The 17,205-nt window shown below is 46.2% G+C and overlaps 1 protein-coding gene across 1 annotated transcript in view; it reads right to left on the bottom strand.

Moving 5' to 3' along the window:
- Positions 1–207: 207 nt before the first annotated feature.
- Positions 208–17,205, bottom strand: part of uqcc1 (ubiquinol-cytochrome c reductase complex assembly factor 1) — a 17,169-nt gene continuing 171 nt past the window's right edge. The window contains exons 1-9 of the mRNA XM_026166549.1: positions 17,141–17,205; positions 14,873–14,977; positions 14,039–14,146; positions 12,511–12,583; positions 11,219–11,276; positions 10,576–10,684; positions 2,202–2,279; positions 1,835–1,948; positions 208–976 (exon numbers count right to left, since the gene is read on the bottom strand). The exon at positions 17,141–17,205 is cut by the window's right edge and continues 171 nt beyond it. Coding sequence (XP_026022334.1) covers positions 842–976; positions 1,835–1,948; positions 2,202–2,279; positions 10,576–10,684; positions 11,219–11,276; positions 12,511–12,583; positions 14,039–14,146; positions 14,873–14,977; positions 17,141–17,205 — 845 coding nt within the window. The 3' untranslated portion in view covers positions 208–841. The remainder of the gene's footprint in view (positions 977–1,834; positions 1,949–2,201; positions 2,280–10,575; positions 10,685–11,218; positions 11,277–12,510; positions 12,584–14,038; positions 14,147–14,872; positions 14,978–17,140) is intronic.

Below are 17,205 nucleotides of genomic sequence, written 5' to 3' on the forward strand. Positions count from 1 at the left end.
GCCATACAAATAAAAGAAAATTCAAGTTTTTTTATATTTATAAGGTCAAAGATCTTTTTTCACCCTCCTTTAATTAAAATTCTTCTTCCTCTGCTGCAGCCATTTGTTGCCACGTTCACCTGGTATTAGCAGTAGATAAATAAACCACAAGTCAAGTTTGCATTTAACCTGAGAAAACTGAGCACAGAAAAGGAGTCAGGAGCAGACGCCGTTCAGAGAAAACTTTATTTATTCACTTTTTAAAAACAAGAATGACGTCGTGTCTTTGAGGGTTCAGCTTCCTGTTGCGGTGTGAGAGCATTATGGACACCTCACTGACAATCTACAAGGATCGTTTTAACCTCACAGAGCAAAACTTTATTTAAACACAGTGAAGGAGCAGTAACAGAAGTCTCAGACGACACCTCTGCAGGAGAAGAGCAAGCTCGAAGGTACAAAATACTTTATAAATACAGCGTGGCGGTACTTATAAAACTGAGAAAATATAAATATGTGTGTTTTCACAGACAGGAAGCAGCAGACACTCTCAAACCCAACAGGACAAAGATGGAGGACGACGGCTGTACGTGCGACGCGGCCCACAATCCTCATCCCTGACCGTCTAATCTACATATATACACCGACCCTCTAGAATCAGACCTCTGGTGGACACATCATTGGGAGAATAAGTGCTCTGAACACAAGAGGAAAAAAGAAGAAAAAAAAAAAAGCTACAACAACAGACCTGATGTCAAATTAAAATCTCATAACAGAGGAGAGGAGGAGTTATGAGGAAAAGAAGGGGAGGAGAAAACATAACCCAGGAAAGGATGAAAGGAAACTGAAGTGCAACAAGTGTCTGTCACAGTCCGGCATCGTTGTACGTGGGTTTGACCACCTTCAGGATGCTCTGTGCGTTCTCCTCCACCAGGGGGCGCCACTTCACCTCTCCTGTGAGCAGCAGGTCGTCCCCGTCCAGCGCGTCGATGTACTGCATCTGCACACAGCAGCACGTCCACATTTACCCTCACAGCTGATGGATCAACATCGACTGTTTTCCTTTCTGCAAACGTTACTGCGTCATAAACTCTGTGAATAAATCTCACGGATTTCTAAGGAAACACATCAGGTACAATTTCCAGGTTCCATCAACATTTTGAACTACTCGCACGTCCATCAATCCTCTGCTGCTTCCCTGGAGTTGAGTCTTAGGGCTGCAGCCTAAGCAGAGAGGCCCAGACCTCCCTCACCCTTCCCCCCCTCCTCCAGTTCATCCGGGGAACAGCGAGCTGTTCCCAGACCAGCTGAGAGAGTCTCATTTCTACCCCGGGAGCCTCCAGGTAGGACATCTTCACCCAGGAAGAGACATCCCGAGTCCTTCCTGAATGATGAGACTCCTCACCCGCTGTATAACGCTGAGCCTCACCACCTTTCCAAGAAAACTCAGTTTAACCGCTTATTACCGCGAACTCGTGTTTTGGGTCATTACCCAGAGCTCACGCCCATCGCTCAGGGTAATGACGTAGATGGACGGTAAATAATCAGCTTTGCTTCTTTAGCGCTGCTGAAGAACTATCCTAATAAGCCCCGAGCTCTCAGTGCAGACATGGAAAACCAACTAATTCTGTCGGACCGCGAGCAGCTCACTGTGGGAGAGCTCTCTGCATGGAGACGTGCACATAAACCAGTGTTAAACCCAATTTGCTCATCAGCAGAAGACTCTGGATTCCTGTGGTTAAGAAAACAGATGGAGTCAAGCCCGGAGAACGTGGGCCCGAAGCATGTGCCGAGGTCTTATCAGGACATCACAATTCAAACGCAACAAAGTGCACGTGTTAGAAAGACTAAAGCTCACCTGTTTGCGGACGTACTCCACCATGAGCTCGAGCTGTCCGGGGTCTTCACACTGACGGTTGAACAGGTTTCTCCACAGAGCCGCCGCCAGCACACAGTCATCGGACAGGATTCCCTGCAGGTACCAACACACGTGTTCACATGCATGAAGTTTCTTCTAACCTGATATCTGCAGTTGTTGTTTGCTGACATGTCCCAGCTGTGTGATCCAATCAGGATCCAGACTTTGGACCGGAGTTAAAATTGAGTGAGTCTGCAGTGCATCTAAGATGAACTCTCAAAGGTCATTCGAAACAGATTTCCAGTCGCCTTTGAGCAGAGTTTGAATATCGGCCGTAAAACAGCAAGTTTAAAATTCTTTGTCTTACCTCGTCGTATCCAAATATCGCTGCATAGAAGGTTTCGGTCATCGCTTTCATCGCTTCCTTTCTGTGGATGGCATCAATCTGCATCATTAAACAGAGGAAGACAAATCAGAGTGAAGCACAGCAGAGATCGAGAATACAAGATTTGTACATTCGTGCCAGGCAGAAACGTCTGGGCTGGAAAAGTGAAGCCAAGGCTGAAGTGCAGAAACCTGCAGTTCCTCTAACGTCCAGCAGAGGCTCCAGCAGGGAGTCAGTGCCATGGACTCCCATGTTAAAACTTTACAGCAGAAATAAACATGTTTAGAGTCTGACACACAAACTGTTTGGTCTCTGTGGAGAATTCTTCCTTCATAGCTGCAGAGGGGGTTAAATTGCAATAAAGCTTAAAAGTTTGAATATTAGGGGGCGTGGCCTCTTTTTGACTGACAGGTGGATGGCGACACAGGCGGCTGTAGCTGCTAGCTGTCTGCTCTGTTTGTGCTGTCAGAGCCTTTTGGTGCATTTTTAATGACATTTTCTGACCAATAATATGGCTGCTGTCAGGTTAACTCTATGGGGACGCTGAATGTCCAGTCCCAGGTTTGTCCAAACACTTCCAATAATTTTGGAGATGTCAATATTGAAATAAAAAAAAAAAAAGTTAAATAAAGTACAGGTTCATCATTTGATTGATCAAAGAAGTTTTGATTACCAAGTAAAAACTGCAAAAACATTCTGATTCCCAATTCTTTTTCTATTCATATACACATGATACTTTTCACCATTTTTAATAGAAAAATAAATAAATAAATTTTAAAAATCCACACATTGACCAGTAAAATCAAAAAACGCTCCCTGTGCTGTTCATTTGTTCTACTGGACGACTGAAGCTCTCGGGCCGCAGGTGAATCACATGGATCATACTGTAGGGTCTGTGCGAAGGTTTGCACCAACACTGTCGTGCACACAGCAAAAATGGAAGGTTTTCTGACATTTACAGTGGGGCAAAAAAGTATTTAGTCAGCCACCGATTGTGCAAGTTCCCCCACCTAAAATGATGACAGAGGTCAGTAATTTGCACCAGAGGTACACTTCAACTGTGAGAGACAGAATGTAAAAAAAAAAAATCCATGAATCCACATGGTAGGATTTGTAAAGAATTTATTGGTAAATCAGGGTGGAAAATAAGTATTTGGTCGCCTCAAACAAGGAAAATCTCTGGCTCTCACAGACCTGTAACGTCTTCTGTAAGAAGCTTTTCTGTCCCCCACTCGTTACCTGTATGAATGGCACCTGTTTGAACTCATCATCTGTATAAAAGACACCTGTCCACAGCCTCAAACAGTCAGACTCCAAACTCCGCCATGGCCAAGACCAAAGAGCTTTCGAAGGACACCAGGAAAAGTATTGTAGACCTGCACCAGACTGGGAAGAGTGAATCTACAATAGGCAAGCAGCTTGGTGTGAAAAAATCAACTGTGGGAGCAATCATCAGAAAATGGAAGACATACAAGACCACTGATAATCTCCCTCCATCTGGGGCTCCACGCAAGATCTCATCCCGTGGGGTCAAAATGATCATGAGAACGGTGAGCAAAGATCCCAGAACCACACGGGGGGACCTGGTGAATGACCTGCAGAGAGCTGGGACCAAAGTAACAAAGGTCACCATCAGTAACACACTACAACGGCAGGGAATCAAATCCCGCAGTGCCAGACGTGTTCCGCTGCTGAAGCCAGTGCATGTCCAGGCCCGTCTGAAGTTTGCCAGAGAGCACATGGATGATACAGCAGAGGATTGGGAGAATGTCATGTGGTCAGATGAAACCAAAGTAGAACTTTTTGGTATAAACTCAACTCGTCGTGTTTGGAGGAAGAAGAATACTGAGTTGCATCCCAAGAACACCATACCTACTGTGAAGCATGGGGGTGGAAACATCATGCTATGGGGCTGTTTTTCTGCCAAGGGGACAGGACGACTGATCCGTGTTAAGGACAGAATGAATGGGGCCATGTATCGTGAGATTTTGAGCCAAAACCTCCTTCCATCAGTGAGAACTTTGAAGATGAAACGAGGCTGGGTCTTCCAACATGACAATGATCCAAAACACACCGCCCGGGCAACAAAGGAGTGGCTCCGTAAGAAGCATTTGAAAGTCCTGGAGTGGCCTAGCCAGTCTCCAGACCTCAACCCCATAGAAAATCTGTGGCGGGAGTTGAAAGTCCGTGTTGCTCGGCGACAGCCCCAAAACATCACTGCTCTCGAGAAGATCTGCATGGAGGAATGGGCCAAAATACCAGCTACTGTGTGTGCAAAGCTGGTAAAGACCTATAGTAAACGTTTGACCTCTGTTATTGCCAACAAAGGTTATGTTACAAAGTATTGAGTTGTATTTTTGTTATTGACCAAATACTTATTTTCCACCCTAATTTACGAATAAATTCTTTACAAATCCTACCATGTGGATTCATGGATTTTTTTTTCACATTCTGTCTCTCACAGTTGAAGTGTACCTCTGGTGCAAATTACTGACCTCTGTCATCATTTTAGGTGGGGGAACTTGCACAATCGGTGGCTGACTAAATACTTTTTTGCCCCACTGTAAATGTGAGAAAACCTTCCTGCTGCCGCACAGCCGGGTTTGTCGCCACTGAATCCAAAGGTGAACATTTCCCAATGCTGCACAGGCTGGAGTGTAGAGAGTGCGGGCGCTGAGGAGGCGCAGCAGTGATTATGAACGTGGAGAAAATGAGCGATGTTTTTCCTGCGCTCTGCCTCAGCCACTATGAAACCTTAGAGCAGCTCCAATCACTGCTGCTGGCTGTGTAAATATAAGCTGCTCATGTAGAGCTTGATTAGGAAATTTGCGTTTTAGGGAATCAAGAAAAAAAAAAAGAAGAAAAAAAGATGATTATCCAAGGAAAAAAAAGACTTCACGATGTTCACGGCTGCATGTTTATCTAGCTCGCTTCTTGCTTTCGTCTGTTCCTTTAAAGATATTCAATTTATTCATATTTATGACTCTACAGTCCGATAAACACTCTTGATCTGATACACGTACAGCTTTGGCCATCAAACAGTGCCTCAGCCGCATCGCTAGTGAACGGTGCTAACGTCATGCAGCTGTACTGGCTGTGAGGCTGGGAAACCTGCAGTCAGTCAACAGCAGGAGCTCAAACGCAACGTCCGGACTAAAAGAACGTTCGGGAATCTCATCAGATGGATTATTCAGCAAGCATCAAACAAATAATAAGACTTAATAAGAATGAAAATAAGTCAAATTTTTCTGCTAACTAATGCTTCAGATGGAAAAATGTATTTTGCTGTTGCATAAATGTGCAAACGAAGCTTTTGGACTGTTCGGATATCACTGAGGGTAACGTCACAGTCAGCTGTGCACAGTGAGGCTTCCTCAGTATCTCTGACTGCTGTACTGAGGTTACTGCTGTTATCTGCTGTTTGTAACAGGCTCAGGTCGTGATAATGATTGAAATGTGACATCATGAACGGACGGTTCACTAAAAACTTTAACTTGCTAAATAAAAATGGTAAATGGCCTGTATTTATATAGCGCTTTACTCGTCCCTAAGGACCCCAAAGCGCTTTACACATCCAGCCATCCACCCATTCACACACACATTCACACACTGGTGATGGCAGCTACATCGTAGCCACAGCCACCCTGGCTGCCAGACACTGGCGCCACCGGGCCCTCTGACCACCACCAGTAGGCAACGGGTGAAGTGTCTCGCCCAAGGACACAACGACCGAGACTGTCGGGGCTCGAATTGGCAACCTTCCGATTACAAGACGAACTCCCAACTCTTGAGCCACGATCGCCCCACAAAACAGAGGAAACGTCCCCGAGCGCTTCCACAGATCTGCTGGCGAGCACTGAAACAAATCTTTGATTATCAAAACATCAGCAGATCGTTTTTCTGCCAGTAAACGTCTCGTTTCACCTTTCAGTCTGACTACAGGAGAGAAACCAGCTGAAAACAGCTGCTCTGCGTGTACAGCTGGGACATAAAGAAGCTGCAAACTTCCATGACTTAAGTTAATGACTTCAGCGTAAGGTTAAAGGTCACAAAACAAGTGAGCTCTGAACAAGAGAAATGTGAGGTCAGACTCGACCTCTGAACATCTTTACTATTGAACTTTAAAAGAAACCGGACTTTGTTGTAACTCTGTGCTGACACGCTTGACATACAGAACACGCAGGTTTACGTACACATGCTGACAAAAGGTCACGTATGCAGCTGTGAAAACACCTGCTGCGTACGAGACCGATGCATGCGTGCCCACGCTGCAGGAGTGACCTCACAAGCCAGACTGTAATTTCTCATCTCTGACCTCTTTCTGTCACACGAAGCAAAAGGAGCAAAACTAAAGAGCTCCTTAATATGAAGAGCGCTGAAAGCTGCTGCTTGGCTGCCGCTGAGCTCGCTTTACAGCCAAATCCAAGAGGCTGTGATGGGGTGTGGATTCACACCTTCACTACGAGTCAACTAAATCTCCAAAGACCAGTCCCTCCTGCTCCCACCTGAACGGCAACCCTCTGATTTTATGAGTGTTTACACCACACGCTTTCTGCTCCAACAAGGAAAGCTGCATCAGGCAGAAAATGTTTTCCTGCACTGGATGAAGCTCTGGCCCTTCTGCAGTTCTGTTTCTATTTGAAGGCACGAACCCAAAAGACTGTGACGCTCTCGCCTCTCCAGCGTTTTATCAGCTCTGTTCCTGTGCTGCACGTCTTTCAGCTCAGTGTTTAAAATACTGGCAGCAGCCTCCTGGTAGATACAGTAAAGATCTCAATCTCAAAATCCCACACCGCCTTGTACTCAAGTTATCGCATTCACAACCTTTTTCGTCAGGGCGTTAGCCATCAGCTAAAACTCTGTAACTGCAGCCCACGAGCTGACGGGGTCTTGGACTCCAAATATTTCACTGCCTCGGTGAAGAATCGGGACCAGCTGAGGGTTCAGTGTGGACATGGATCAGGTGTGGAAACCTGGAGCTGTGCATGGATCATCTCGGACGTTCTATTGGACGAAGTTTGGTCGGCTTTTGACGTCGCATTCCTCCCACAGTGTCTCTGCTACTGAGAATCCTCAGCATGAACTTTGACTGAGAACAGCGTCGATCATCTAATTCAGCCAAAAACTCATAAATCCTCTTTTTTAGGTCTGACGTAGCGTTTGTGCGTATTGTGGTACGATGACGTTTTATGAAGGATGCTGAGACTGTGGACCGTTTTAACTCTCAGCAGCACCAAACTGTTTGATTTTGGAGAATTTTAAAGCACCTAAAAATATCAGGCTTAACAGTAAGTGGAGGGGTACAAACGTGCAATTCATAAACGAGGCTCAGAGGCAGGCGTGTCTCACTTTGGGACTACGACGTGAGGAAAGAACCGAGGATGCTCTGAGGAGTGAGAGCAGACTGCTCGAGCTGTGCTTTTACGCGTTTTGACCCTGTTTAATATCCTGCCGCCCTACATTTACATTCTTTGTCACAACTCTTTAATTCTTAAACGCAAACACCCGTAATTAAAGTGGGTTTTTCCCCTCTGTTAGCTTTGAGACTCGAATCCAGAATAATCTGCATTATAGAAGGACAAAGTGTTTCTGAAAGCTTCGTGTGCTCAGAGCCCAGATTTATGTCAATGAGCGACACTTCCTGGAGCTGCTCCACTGACAGAAAATAGAGGAACGACTCTGTGGACACGGCGGCCGCAGCCAGGCTCGCTCTCCGGGGATTTGTTGGCACAATTACGCTGATGTAAAACTTTAAAATCAACAAAACCTGCATCCTTTGTAGCATGCAACGGCACGGATAAAACTGAACGCACTGTTGCATCAGCTCGAAGGGGAAATGTGGCTGAAATAATGAATATTTATGTAACAGAATGACATTTAGCTTGGAGACGTGTTTGTGTAGATTTGTGGCGATTTAATGTCACAGAAGCACTTCTGAGGAACCTGAGCTGCTGTGGAAAATACTGCTGCTGTCAAGTCTGTATTAATGCAGTAAAATAATCAGTCATCAGCGTGTGCTCGTTCTCAGCTCTTCAGTTCCAAACGTCTGCCCTGCTGAAGTTTTCATGTTTCATTCTGGAGCTAAAGCGATTAAGTTAATTACATTTAATAAAGAAAAACAATCAGAAAGCCAGTTCTCAAACTTTGCCCAGCGCCAGTTTCTAAATGATGAACATTTCCAGCTTTTGCTTTCTAAAACAGTAACTTAATACCTACGACTTTTGGACAGTTCGCTCCTGCGGCTCCCTGACCCGTGGCAGGAGGTGTAGGGGTCTGGTGCTGTGTGGATTGGGCCACGGTAAGGGGCGGACACCCCTGCGGGCCAATCCCTGGTTGCCAAAAGTGGCTCTTGGAACAGCACCCCTCTGGTGGGGAACAGCCTGAGAGTTCCCAGCTAGGGTTCAGACTCGGGCTTGCCTCAACAGTGTAGCATCTCGAACCCAGGGCTGGCCTCTGTTCCACTGTGGAGCTGGCCTCAGTGAAAGGTGGTGAGCAGGGGTGGGTCTACTTTTATCCCCCGAACTTGGCACCTGAACAGAAGGTTGCTTACCTGCGTCTGCAGGTTGAAATAAGTTGAGACTATGTGCCCAAAGACAGCTCAGAGTACCTTTAATACCTGGATGGGTGGAGTGCTCGAGGGTGCAGTGAAAGCTGGAGTGGCGTGACAGAAGGAAGGACTAACCGACCTGCAGTCGTTTGTCCATGATGAACACTTTAGCTTCACGCTGCTCCTTTAACTGGGAAGATGATCTATGAATGGTCCAGATGCACCGATGCAGTATTTGGATCACACATCCAGCAGCAGCAGCAGCTGCAGCAGCAGCAGCTTGTCAGTGTGTTTGCTCCATTCAGTCCATATTTAATAGATTTATTTATATGAGGTTATTTGACAAAGTCAGCTAATCAGTGCTACACAGTCGAGCCTCGTCCTCCCCGTGAGGACAACAGTTACTGCAGCTTACAGGATCTGCAGATAAATGCAGCTGGGATAAGCTGGACTGAGCATTCCCAGTGAGCTGGGGTTGTATCGGTGGTCCGGGGCATTTCCAGGAAAGCAAAGGAAACAAAAGAAATGCTGACTTTGAATCTTTGTGGTTTACTTTGTGGGCGGAAAACTTCCAAGTTTGCAAATCCCAAAATTACAGAAACCTTTTAATTTACCTCAGAGCGTGCGGTAGATCTGTGTGTGCTCTGATCATGTGACTTTTCTTTCAGAAAACAGGGTTTCCTGCATTTCTTTGCAGCTTTCAACAGAAAAAAGTCAAAAATATTTTAATTTAGTTTGCGTAAATAATCCCAATTATTCAAAGTTCACATTTTGAGCAGGAGACGACTGTTGTGCGTTTGTCTATTCTGTTACTTTGTTTTCTCATCTTTTCACTTTCATGCTTAAGTTGAAAACAGTCTGTAATCACCACATTTCCATGAACAGTTGGTTACTGACATTATGAAGCAGATGCAGCAGCTCAGTGGAGCTGACTCAGATCAGGGTTAGACTGCACAGCAACACGAGTCCTGTTCGTGGCGAAGGCAGTTCGTACGTGCTGATCGACATTCACATCACACAGCTGTGAAACACTGACCGTGTGCTGCAGGAGACTGAACCACTGCCAAAGCATTCCTGCTGGAACCTGAAGATCCAGATTCTGTTCCAGCAGGAGAGCTGGCCGATTCTGACAGCAGCGCAACCTCTGCTGCGGCCGTAACCACAAACCTATCAGCCAATCAGCCGAGTTGATGCAAAAGCTTCAACACGGGATTTTTGTCGCTGAGGGAGAATTAGAGTGAAAGCTTCTGTTACACACTAAAACTCTGGCAGGAATTAAACAGCTGGGAAAATATCTGAATTTGCAAACTCAGCTTCAGTAAATAACCTGAATGAATGAGTAACAGAAAACCTTTGTTACATGATCATTTTAGTTTTAAACCAAGAATAAATCAGGATTTCAGGCATCAAACATACAAAGTTCCAACAGGCTGAGATCTTTCTCCCAGCAGTGACGCTGAAAAGTGGAAATACAGTCGCATGATATTTACAGCCTGTGTATTATGCACGCTGTGCACCAGCCTGCGTGTGTGTGTGTGTGTGTGTGTGTGTGTGTACTTCACGATATGACAGAGGGTCTGGTTGCAGCTGTTGCTGTGGTTACCGTGGCTGCTTTGTTGGTATTGCTTCTGTTGCTTTCGTTTAGTTGCAGAAGTTATGCAGACGTTGCTGCACACGTAGAGGTCGGTTGTCTCTACATGTGTTGGTGTCTTTGTGGAGACTTTAATACTCTCAGCTGAGACTGTTTCACCTGCTTTCATGCCTCTGAATTTAATTTTTTTTCCCTTCAAGATCAGAAACATAACGTACCCCCATGATTTTGCTCCTCTGCTCCACATCCTCCCACATGGAGTGCACGATGTAACGGCACATGTACTTCCCCTCTCTGCCCTCCTGACGCATCCGCACCAAACACATCCTGAGAGCACAAGAACACAACAAGGAGACTGAAACGAGCGCACAGCCTTAAATCGCTGTGACGAGTGAAGCCGTGTGCTCATCGTATGAAGAGCGTCACTGTCCCAGCCACAGCAGGAGCAACAGCGACATCATTACATCATTAAAAACTATCAGACGCTTCCATTTAGACCACATAAACACATCAATAATAATAATAATACAATTATATATTATATGCATTCTCTCACTGTGAACTGGATTCTTTGCATGCTACAGAGGACGTTTAATGTTACACAACATGTGAAGGAAGATAACTGTCAAAGCAAAAATACATCACATGACACACGACTGGGCTAATAAATGCACGGAAGAGCAGCAACCGCACAGACAGCGCGGTCGACACGGACCACGGCTCCCTTTGCTGCTTACGCCAATCAGCACACAGATTCCTCAGAGCAGCAAACAAACCATCTGATTGGCTGATTGGATAAATCCAGCTGTACAGGTGTACCTAATAAACTGGTAGCTGAGAGGATGCGTTTGTGCGACTCACCATACGTGCAGCTGTGCAACCAGGAACCAGGAGTTGAGAGTGTCAGGGAGGGTGCACTCTGAAACACACACATTAGGATTCATTAGGATTCTCTGCACGCCGCACCTGCGTCAGACTCTGCAACTACATCAGCATACAGTAGGGCTGTTTGACGTCACCACGTATATCGGACGACGATATGAAAACGTCTATCGTTTCATTTTACACACCATCATTGTTTCGAGGTGTCGCAAAAACTGTTTGCGGGAACATTGTTCATGGTTTTGATGGTCACTGTAGCAGCTGTATTCATTGGTTAATGTTCTCTCTCTTATATAAACACACTGCGGACAGACAAGTGACTGTTTTTACACGTTGTCGTTAGCAACAACAAAGGTAAACCCAGCATGTGGCTCTGCCGTCCGCTTGTTTATTTCCCACATAAATCTTTCACAATAAAGCTGAAGATCTTTTTGAGATTTTCCAAAATAAATGACGACAAACAGAAGGACCAATCAAAACGAGGGGCTGACACTGTAGCGTGGACATGGTTTGGTTATGAGAAGTCTCACACCAACACCTCAGACTCAAACACGACAAACCTCTGCTGCCACCGACGCACGAGTCACGTGACAGAGTGTGGAGAGAGTTTACTGATGAGGAGCAACGAAGAGCCGCCAGGTGCTCCAAATAAACCTCAGACTCAAACGTTAGCACGGGCTTTTCCCCGCAGCACGTCGTGGGATAAATACTCACAAAGAAAAATGGCGGCCGTTACAACTTATGTCTACAAATGTATCGTTTCACGCATCGCGATTCACAGAACTTACAGAAAATGTAACATTTTTGTGATAAATATGGCTGTCGGGACGACAAATGAGATTTTGGTCATATCGCACAGCACTAACATAAGATGTGCTTTTCTTTTTAAAACACTCATATCTGAGAGTTTAAGGGGAATAAGCGGCAGAGCTGAAGGTTTGAACGTCTCCAAAACACAAAGCGACACATTTACCGTCCACGCCTGAGCGGGAAGGTGACGATACCACAGAACGAAGGACAAATCCACAGCTCAGAGTTGAATCCTTCACAGCTGGGAGTCATATCAGCGTTCGTTTTAAGCTTCGTGAGATTTATATCTGAGCTCTTCGGTTTGTTCTGCGTTTGTGTTTTTATGTTACTGAGAAAAGTTGTTCTTCAGGTTTTTTTGGGATAAATATCAGCAAACACAAGCCCGTCACCAATAAGCATGTCCGAGGCAAAGTGGGAACAACATGAACGGCGGCCCAGGGAGCCGAGCGTGGTAAACTCACTGTCGAAGAACTCGTCGTAGTTGATTCTCTCCACGCAGCACGTGTACATCCGCAGAGCAGCAATCTTGATTTTCTGTGGAAACAAAAACATCACGTCTGACGTCGTCACTCTGCAACCACAACATCGCACTCACAGCTACAGCTGACAGCTACGAGTTGCTCTCACCAAACATGAAAGGGGAGTCATGAGGCGAAGTATTTCAATCAGCTGATTCTCGTGATGTCACTGACATTCAGAAATGGAGGAGGGGCTTAGTGATGGCGTTTGAGGGCAGCTGAACATGGTGTAAGTGAAGGAAAACACCAACTTCAGAGCTCTGCTGCGTTGTGGCAAACATCACTCATAGGAAAGGCCTCGGCAGGCGACCCTCCTGCGATGGCGCAGAGACAACACGCTGGCTTCCTGTTGAAGCTGTCAGGGGGCCACGCTGCCCGAGTAACAGCCAATCAGCCTTTACACCCCAGCGGCCACAGTGCAGACACTCATTCCAGCCTTTCTTTACTCCTCCGCGTCCTGCTGGCTGTTGGGGCGAAGCGACTGGACTGTGTGGGAGTAATTACACTTCCTGCCTAGTGTAAATGCACCACTACACTTCCATTACCAACATTTGTCAATGGAAACCGGGGGGGGGGGGGGGTACAAAATGACATCAAACAGGCAAACTTATCCAAATGAGTTTGCCTGGTTCAGCAACTTTCAGCTGGAAGGGCGACTCGCCCGATGAGCTTCATTTAACAACAGCGAGCATTTCTGTGGGATTGTTCTGGGATTTAAGGCTGATCTGTGCGTCTCTGACGGCGGTTTTATCTGTAGAGTAAACACGCGCAGGAGCAGGACACGAGTTCGGAGGTGTGCCAGCGAGCCAAACGCTGCCGGTCCGGCGGGCGGCCCAGCTCTCTGCTCGCCTGACATTCCTCGGCACGCACGCAACCTTCCCGCCTTTAGCCAAAACCTCCCACATCACTGAAGCCTGCCACAGCTCCAACTGTTTATTCCTTTAGTGACCTGCGCATTCCTGGAAAACATACCGACTACAAGAGTGTGACGCCATGAATGAAAGCTACACACGCGTGCACACACACACCTCTGGTGAATATCACTCCCACTGCAGTGACGTTATTTTGGCCTTCTGCATCTTCCATAACAAATGTTTTATTACTCTGTTGTGTCCAAGTGCAGTTTGGTTTTATTCAACCACAGAGAGCAGGAGGGGAAACGCTGCCCTGACAGTACAGGTAGAAACGTCTGACCCGACACACCGGTTAGTTTTTGTTACCTGTCGACCAATCAGGGTGGCACACATTCATCAGAAGGTGCGTTTAAAGGACGTAAGCGTGTTGCTTTTGAATGAAAGGTTGTTTGAGTGCAGAACGGACACGTCAGCAGGTAACAGGCGGCCTGGGAGGCACATTAAACACATTTAACATGACACTAAGTGCTCGTGTTGATTTCACACATCAAATGAAGCCAAATCACCATCACCTGCTCGTTTTCAGCCCACGTCTCACCCGTCTCTTCTGCACTCACCCATTTATTGTATTTGAGCGGTCCCGTGAAGCCCATCGCCTCGATGAGCTTTGTGAAGGCGCCGACCTCCTCGTCCGTGTGCTGATGCGTCTCCTTCACGTTACGGAGCTGAAGGACAAAAAGAAAAAGCGGAGCGGTGAAAAAAACGACAGCGAAAACAGAAACTGCTCCTTCAGCAGGTGGGATGTCAAACGTGTGCTGCGTGACCCTGGTTTAATCAGCACGTGACGACGCACCTGTGCGCCGCGACCTTTACCGCTCACTAAATTAATACGCTGACCTACTCCGAGCTGCACGCCGTCTTCGTGCTTTGACAGTTTTATTACAGCCACCACGACCCCGCTAACCTTCATCAGGACGCGCAGATGTGCCGAAGTTTTCTCCCAGTTTTCAAGCTTCATTAAAAACAACAAAACCAGTTGAAGCCTCGAACACACGGAGCAGGCAGGAAGTGCTTTAAAGGCACGAATACGACACGACTGAACTCAGAATTCATTAAATTCATCCTGAAATCCAAGCAGGTGTGAAAAACTACAGGCTGAATAATCAACCCTTTAAAAGAGGAATTACAGTTTATTTGTTTTCATTTAAGCAGAAAATGAGGAGGTCCCGAGTGCAGAACAACTGGCTTCACAAAATGCCTCCGAGATGACGGAGATGGAATCGACCGAGTGAAAAGAAAAGTGTTATTTATCAGCAAAGAGTATATATGTTTGGCATATCGGTGGCCCCCCCCACTGGGACAAAAGAGCTGCTGCACAGCTGTTTTGAAGCAGTCCATCTGTGGGTTAAACAATGAGGGTTATTTGTTCATGTGCTTGCGTGAGATGTTACCTGTGTGGCGACATGCAGCGTCCGGCACGGCGTTACTAATGGAGAGGAGACGCCCGCCTGCTGACAGGCGGCCAGCGCTCTGAAACAGGCTTCCTGATCCAACCCCTGCAAGGAGAGAGAAGTTAAGTCAGGCTGAACACAAACGATCGACTGTTTTATTTGTTGACTTGTTTTTAAAGACGGATCAAACACCTGCTCGTCTCCCACTAACAGCAGTGATCTTCACGTCACAGCTCAGTGTTGTTCTCAGGTTTAGCCAGTTTTCGTGACCCTTTAGCATTTTTTGTTTGAACTGCATGAAACATCCTTCATTAACCCTCTGACTGCTGGACAGGCTTTCTCTGAGTCAACATTTATAAACTGTTAAGTCTCTGCACCACCCAACGTCACTGAGTAGAAAGACCTGCAACAATAATCTGATTAACTGATCTGATTAAGTTCATTCAGATTTGTAAAAACATGATGTAAATTTAAAACCTTTCAAAATGGACTAAAGCTCAAAGAGAATGAAGAGACCGCTGCTATGAGCTGATGGCCTAAACTCCCATATACTGTCTCAAAGAGACACTGAGGGAACAACAACAAATATTAAACCTCAACATCTGCATCAGCACAACTGCTGGCAAAGCTTTAGTTCAATTCTCAAAAAACATTTAGTACCTAAAGAACCTTTAGGTCATTATCTGGTTGTTGCTTTAAATGGTGGTTATTGAAACAGCTGCTGCACTGCACATGTGCAAAGAGCACAGCTTAAAGCCTCTGTCACAGACTGAATCAGCCAGGCCTGTGGCAGAAGACAAACACCTCGAGATTTCAAAGCGGTGCCAAAATAAAACTTCACCACACTCAGAAAGAAATGCACACAAGACTGAGAAAGTGGGCCACCTCCTCTGAGCCCAGAGTTCATTTAAGATGATCAGACATGAGGGGGGGTCACCTTTCCTGTGAGCTGAATAATCAATAACCTAAACGTGACCCTGCACAGCTCAAAAACCAGCTCCTGTGACGGACCGATGGACTGTTTGTCTGTGAAGGCACCATTTATGCTAAACAGTATTACAGACTTCAGAATAATATTTTCTGCGCTCCAGTCTTTTTCCAGGTAAAGCACCGCTTACTTCAGCAAGACGAAGCCCAAACATCCTGCATGTATTAAAAGAGCCCGCGTGCATTGGACACCCTGGACCCTCAGACTGATATTAAAATGTCCAACTTTACAGCAGGAAAAAAAACATGTTTACAGCTGGATACAAAAATCCTTTCCCTAATCCAATTTCATACTCGAGTTAGGCGACTTTGAGTAGTATCCCAGCTGTGGATGTGTGCTGCTTCAACTTTAAATGTTGCTGCTCGTGCTAGTCGGCACTAAAAGTAGTAGTCCGTTACCCTCACTTTATTATAGTGCGGCGGCACCTTGGTGCACAGGCCTGACACACAACAGCACCTCTCCGAAGTGTAACCGAGTCCACTGTGCTCAGCTGATTATTTTCTGACACTTGGATCAGCTGACTAGGTGACAAGTCCCTGAACTGAACTTCTGGACCATGTTTGTGTCCTTTTTATGCAGTTATCGGATAAATAATACGGCGGCTGTGCCACATTATTTGTCATATTTGTCTCTGGTCCAGTTTTTGACAGTAAACCATTGGACGGTCTATACTGGTCTATTTGTTGCACCCACGTGGTTTGTGGACAGAGCTCAACCTTCGTTCACTTCTACCTCCTGTAAACATCATCATCATCATCATCATGCCAACAGGATAACACAGAGGTTTTAACAACACAAACAGCTGACACGTCCATCATTTAAATACAGTCTATGGTTCAGTGACCCATTAAAACATTTGGACCAAAGCGAAGCTCGAACACGTGACTGATGACTCTGGTCTTCTACAGAGTAATTTCATTATCTCGGGTGACAAACACGTTATTATTCACATATGACAGAAGCCTCGGATTGAACGTGTGATGTAGAGTTTCTGTGCTCGGTGTAAAGAAAGCCTTTAAACTGGGAGCGCACTTTAGAGCTGTTACTGCGAGTCTTTGGTCGAGTTCGCCTCCATTAATCTGAGCCCTGAGATTAATCCTGCTAATGGAGCTCGCAGGCTGTCCGTGTGAGTCTGTGTGAAACTCAAACACACACGGAGACAGATGAGCGCTCACTCGGTCACCTGTCGCTGTGTGTTCACCCAGCTGTCACCTCGAACATCAGCCTCAACTTCTTCACCTGTTAGCCGGCTAAGCTAACGCCAGCGGGGCGTTTCTTACCTTGCCCCCGGCGGAGGCGGCCCTGCAGGCGGACACATGAGCGAAGCTTCTGGCGGCGAACTGCA

This window comes from Astatotilapia calliptera, chromosome 5, assembly GCF_900246225.1.
Source record: "Astatotilapia calliptera chromosome 5, fAstCal1.2, whole genome shotgun sequence".
In the NCBI taxonomy this organism is placed as follows: Eukaryota; Metazoa; Chordata; class Actinopteri; order Cichliformes; family Cichlidae; genus Astatotilapia; species Astatotilapia calliptera.